Source organism: Rhinoraja longicauda, chromosome 17 (genome assembly GCF_053455715.1).
Source record: "Rhinoraja longicauda isolate Sanriku21f chromosome 17, sRhiLon1.1, whole genome shotgun sequence".
NCBI classification, from domain to species: domain Eukaryota; kingdom Metazoa; phylum Chordata; class Chondrichthyes; order Rajiformes; family Arhynchobatidae; genus Rhinoraja; species Rhinoraja longicauda.
This window is the reverse complement of record NC_135969.1, coordinates 27405479-27411478: the sequence shown is the minus strand read 5'-3', so window position 1 is coordinate 27411478 and position 6000 is coordinate 27405479. Positions and strand designations below refer to the sequence as shown.

Below are 6000 nucleotides of genomic sequence, written 5' to 3'. Positions count from 1 at the left end.
CCACCCATCTTTACACTCCACCTCATTCTGCTGGCACAGTAACGAGAACAATGAAACGCCACATTGTGGTGCTGTCCCCAATCAGCTGATTATTGTGATTTTTCTCAGGAAGCCAAGGATGACAGTGCAGTGATAAATTTAGCTGGCCTTCTTTCTGTAGCGTCAAATCCACTGTTTGTTCTCCTTCGTCCACTCAATACCATCCTTTGGCTTTTCTAAATCTATATTAGATTTTGAAATAGGAAACAGTCTATGCATATCAAATTAAATGATGGCACCTGATTATGCAATGAGCTGTAAAGTGGCCATCACACGGAGGAAAATATTAGCCCTGGGCACAAGATCTTTGCACTGCTTTAGTTACTCGTCTATGTATGATATTTTTAAATGATTTGCCAACTCAAATTATATAAATCAATATTTAACTGCTTAGACACAGATGCTGATGCATGTAATTTTTACTAGTAATTTGCTTAATTGACAAGTGTGGATCCAGTGGGAATGAGCTGCCATATTTTAATTGTACGTACAAAATTCCACCGGAAAAATATTTTATTAATCATATTTTTAAATGAATAGTAACATTTATGTATAAACAAAATATGTACAATACAATATTCCATCTGCTGTAAGTTTCCAAAAATAGTCGGTTTACCTCTCCCTATACAAAACTAATCTTCATCTTTTTTTTCAAAACATTACATTCAACTTTCCCATATTATCTGCAATCCATTATTTACACAAATACAAGCATTTACCAGCAGATCTATATCGGATATCGGAACCTGAAAGGCAACATCTTTTACGAATGGCAAAGAAAATAAAAAGATTCATTATTTTTAAATACATCTTGTCAAAGTACTGTGCGTTAAACAGGCTATCCAGTAATTACTTTGGCATTCCCAAAACCTTGACCAGCTCACCATTCACACTTTTAACACCTCAAAGTTTTCAGCAATTTCTTGCATGTCTCTCAGAACAGCATGCTGGCGCGTTTAAAATACCACTTCATTCATCACTTGCTCACATTATGGTCATCGTTTTGACACAACATCCTTTTTAAGAGCCTGCAAGAATAGCTACTACTGACTTTTATCAATCCTGCAAAAATACAGGTATATACAGAAGCAGTTACATCTAATATTTGGTGCTTTTAAACTGGGTGGGATCATTTAGCAGCATATCAGTGCTATAGGAAGGGCACAGGTCAGTTCCTTGGCTATTATTACAGCAGAAAGCATAAGCAGCATTTATAATTTCACCATTTACATTCATTTCACAGACAGTGCGTATACACCTCTGAAACTATATGAAAACTTTGGAGGTTTCGTTTAGCTGGAGAATAAGAACAGTGAAGGAAAGTTTATTTGTATTTTAATCCATTGCACTTTAAAGCCATTTTATGCAACAACTTCACATCTGAAGAAATCTGCTGTCCTTTTCCTATAATTGTGAATGAATTATGGTCTCGACAGCCATTTCAAACTGTTTACATTAACTGTCAGAAAATGGCGTCAACTCTAAATGTAAACACTAACCAACCTGGGATTACATTATTTTCAAACTAGATTTAAATTGAGGGATTTTTTTTTTTGTAAACACACAAGATCAAAGTTTCTGTTATGAAAATAAATCAGTCTTTGGTTTCCAGGCTCAGGGACGGGACTTGCTTAGCGGCTTGAAACAGACCTGATGTATCCATTGATGGGGAGATGGAGATTGGGGAAGCCCCCCTCTGAGAAATTAACAGAGGGGAGAGTTTATCGGGGTTCATCAGCCCAGTCAGCGCGGCTGAAGCAGGGATCCCAGGGTACAAGACTGGCATGGAGGTCGGGTACCAGCATTTCTCTAGCATTGGCATGTAGGCGGCAGCCGACGGTGGCAACAGGTAAAAAGGCACGCACAGTGGTGGTGGGTGATGGCCAAGGAAGCTGCTGCTCCCAACGAGGTCGACGCTCATCGCGCGCATGTCCTCCTCACGTGACAGCTCCATGCAAGCTTTCTTGATGGGAGGCTCCTCGTACTCTTGTTTAATGGAGCCGATCCTCTCCGCCAGAGGGTGCTTCAACTCGTTTTCTCTCTCTGAGCCCTCCAGGTCATGCTTGGAGTCGCTTTTGTCGGGCTCCCCGCCGTACCCGCTGTCGGTGTCGGTGTCACTGCCACTCTGCTCACTGATGGTGGGACAAGTCCGCTGGATCACAGGCACACAGTTTTTGGCGGGTCCTTCAGCCCTGGACCTGAAATCTCCATCCAGGAAGCGCACTGAGCTCTGCCCTAACCCATTAACGTATGGCCCTGTGTGAATGTCTGCTCCCATCTTCTGCAGGTGATTCACCAAGTGTGCAGGCTTCACCTCTCTCAGATTTTCATACTTTGCCAGGTATTGGAGCACCTCTTTGGCACACAGTTGGAATCCAGACTGAAACATCTCATGATTTGATTCAGATACCTTAGCTGTGTGTTCACCTAGAGAAGTGAAAACAAATTTGCATTAAACACCCGACTCATTTTCTCACAAATAGACTAATCTTCAGTTGCAGCTGAAGGTTGGGTCTGAATTGGGTTTTTTTTTTTTTAAGACTTGGGATTTCTTTCAGAAAAGCTACTTTATTTGTGGCAGTAGATTATCTGTGGAATGAAGCAATGAGCAATCAGTTCAGATTCCAATGGAAGTTAAAGTTGTTTTCTGGGGGAACTTGAAAGCATCAAAACAGCTTAAAGGGAATACGCCAAATGAAATTACCACCATTTTGGACTGTGCCAATCATGTCACTACGATAACATGTTGCCACACTTGCGAATGAATTAAAATTGCAAAATGAGAATCAAAAGAAATCACCAATCTGCTATCGTGTATGGAAAATTAAATGCTTTGTAACCAAATCCAGTATTGCATTAATAAAGGGATAGCATGTTGTATTTATGAAAACAAAAATAGAATGGAAACACGGTTCCGGTCTCCGCTTACCGATTTGTAAACCATTCTGCAAGGCGAGTATTTTCTGTTGCTGCTGTTCAATCAGGCCAGTTAATGCCTTCACATGTTTCAAGGTAAGTTCAAGAACCACAGCCTTTTCCAAATGCCCCAGAGTCTGAAATGGAAACGAGTGTATTATTAAAATCTACATTCAATTTTGCATCCTGCAGAAAAAAAATATTTGATAACTCCCCGGCTGAGCTCCATTAATCCAGTAATGACTTTCCCAACACACATGTGTGAGGGATTCCTAATGATCATGACCAAGCAAACGGAATCTAACTAAGTGGCCTGTAATTAAATGAATAGTTTCCCACCTTTCCAAACTTATATAATTCAGTGAATGTAAGTAACCAAAGTCCTGCGACTGAACCATTAAAAGCCCATATAGCTGTATAAAAATGAACCACTAAAATCCCCTGTAACAAACAGCATCTCACCATTAACACCTCTATAATTAAGTGAATAACAACTTATAGTTATGCTAGTTTATTGTAAACGTTGACCGTACCACACCAGTGCCAGTTTTCTGAACAGAATATAACAGCGAGGTGCTGCATCTCACAGATTTAGAAACCTTTTCTTGGCACCATTTTAACTGAATAATTTAACCCGTAGTGCCAACGAACGACGCTGCAGAAACTGACGAGGAAATCCCAGAAGTCTAACATAAGACTGTTTTCTCTCCCTCTCAACCCACCATCCAAAACACAAGCGAACCCTCCTCCCTGACCTCCCCCGACCCTAGCAAATGATTCTTTACTCAAACGCCGAATTTTGCAACTCTCCCATTCAAATTCTGAGCGCATTCCCTCTCCACATAATATAAACCTTCGGTTCACTTAAAGACAAGACACTGCTGGATAATTTCAGCGTTAAATAAACATGTCCCCCCCACTCACCACACCACACCACATATAAAACACTGACGCGCAGACAGACGGCGCCTTTAACACTAACCCTTTAACGGTTATGCCAAAGCACGTTTAATTTCAGTGTCTCTTACCGTCAGTTTGAGATGTTCGGGCAGCATGTCCTTTAACTGTGCAATGCATTCATTAATCCTGTCACGCCTTTTCTTTTCTATCAGTCGGTGCGGCAATTTATATGTTTCCTGTAATTAAAATAAAATTGGTTACCTTTCAGTTCAGATCTATCAGCAAGAGCTGTCTAGTCTGTCTAGAAACCTAATGTAGATTCAACGCATAGAGAACGCCTGTCCGCCAGCGACACGGCAACGGAGGAAAAAGGAAACACGATAACAGGGGCGAATAAGGATAAATGGTAACAGGGATAAAGTGACACAATAACAGAGAGATTACAATAACAAGGAGGGTCCGCGGCAAGGAATAAAGCAATATAATTAATACCTTGTTATCATCGCCTTTCTTTAGTCCCCTCTTAGTCTTATAAAGAAACATATGGGAGAATTCAATTCTGTGGGGTGAAAAGCAAAATTAGGATTTTTTTTTCTTCATGAGAAAGCCCCTTTTTTTTTAATAAAGAGCAAATAACCTTAGCAATTAAAACTGCGAAGCGTACCCTTGCATCTCGCTATTTTCAAAAGTTGAGATTTTTGCCATCCGAGGGGGAGGCTGTGCGCTCGTGATTCTTTCCATTTCAGTAATTTTGACTTTCTGCCGCTGCTGTTTTGTTGCCGGGGTTTCCTTCCCTATCTCTGGCTCGCTGACTGATCAGTCGAGAGTTTGCTGCAACACACTTGCCTTTAATGAACGTGTGGGTGTTAGAGAGCTACGTGTTAAACCCTGTGACTCCAGGCACGTCTTTACCCTTACAGTAAAAAAAAAAGAGCTCCAGTCACATGAGGCTCACGTGTACAGGAGTCTGCTCACATCTCTCTCACTCTCTCTCTCTCTCTAATCCGTCTCTCCAAAACAAGAAGCGGTGGGGGTTGGGAACGGATCAAATGTTGTTTTTTAAAAAATCACGTCTCAGGATGAGGATTCATCAAATTGTTGACCGGAATGCAGCATATTCAATACATAACGATTAAAACAAACACAGCGACATTTATGCACACGTCAGTGGATATGCCACCTGGAACAGTGATCGGCAGTCGATAGCTTTTATGAATTGATCATAATACCAGATGTCGAAGGTATTTATTCACAAAATGCTGGAGTAACTCAGCAGGTCAAGCAGCATCTCAGGAGAGAAAGAATTGTGAATAAATATCTTCGATTTGTACCAGCATCTGCAGTTATTTTCTTATAATACCAGATGTTTGTGCTGGCGTGGGATATTGAACCAGGATATTGGGGAGGGGGGAAGGGGGGGTCACGTTTTCCTCTTTAATATGAAGAGGGCACTGTAACAGTCCAAGAGCCGGCCACGAACGGCGAATAAAAAAGCTTCTCGTTACTCTCCGAGCCCAAGGGAATCGGGCGCACAAAGTTAAAACAAGCAATATAACACGCAGCCATTACATTAATGGGTGTTGGACACGGGCTTATCTCACATAAGCCTCACCCTTATGTCACATTGGACACGGGCTTATCTCGCCCGCTTGCCATTAAGCAGTGTTTTTTTATTTATTTCACCCCAGTTGCAGTAATTACGAGCCAAGTCTGGCCGTGTCAGTTCAGGGTTGTGCATGGACGGGGTTATTCCAAGGTGCCCCGACTGTGTCTGATTAAAGCCAGAGTGGGCGCACAGCGATGGGAGCACAGTCTGCAGACTGACCGCGGGGTCATGGAGCTGGCAGGCTCAGCGCCGCGGGGAACGCGAGAAATCATCATGAAATGTAATCAGACTCAGACAGTAAACAGGCCGCTGCAGCCTCGCAGAAAGAGGCGTCTCGGGGAAACACCAAGGGACAGGCGGGCAGGCTCCCTCCGTCACGTCGCACCTTGCCGCATGCTCTGGGAGAACCCACTCGGTGTTATTTCAGGGGATTAGCGGGATTGAAGTGTGTTTATTCTACTTTGGAAACTGTTAGTTCAGAACTGCAAACTGAAACTCGCTTTAAGCGCTAGGGAAGCGCCTCTGGTGAAATGAGCCGG

General features: G+C 42.4%; 1 protein-coding gene across 1 annotated transcript; it reads right to left on the bottom strand.

Annotated features, from left to right (window-relative positions):
• Window positions 1-491: 491 nt before the first annotated feature.
• Window positions 492-4781, bottom strand: bhlhe40 (basic helix-loop-helix family, member e40). The gene is made up of 5 exons (XM_078414446.1): window positions 4520-4781; window positions 4348-4414; window positions 3984-4091; window positions 2969-3092; window positions 492-2466 (listed from the first exon to the last, which is right to left on the bottom strand). Exons 1-5 carry the CDS (start codon window positions 4594-4596, stop codon window positions 1634-1636), a joined length of 1209 nt encoding a protein of 402 aa, XP_078270572.1. The 5' UTR covers window positions 4597-4781; the 3' UTR covers window positions 492-1633.
• Window positions 4782-6000: the final 1219 nt, after the last annotated feature.

Coding starts and splice junctions, on each gene's coding strand:
- bhlhe40 (XM_078414446.1), bottom strand. CDS start 4,596: ATGGAAAGAATCACGAGCGCACAGCCTCCCCCTCGGATGGCAAAAATC. Junction 4,415..4,519: donor GAAAATAGCGAGATGCAAGG/GTACGCTTCGCA, acceptor TTCACCCCACAG/AATTGAATTCTCCCATATGT. Junction 4,092..4,347: donor AGAAAGGCGATGATAACAAG/GTATTAATTATA, acceptor TTTTAATTACAG/GAAACATATAAATTGCCGCA.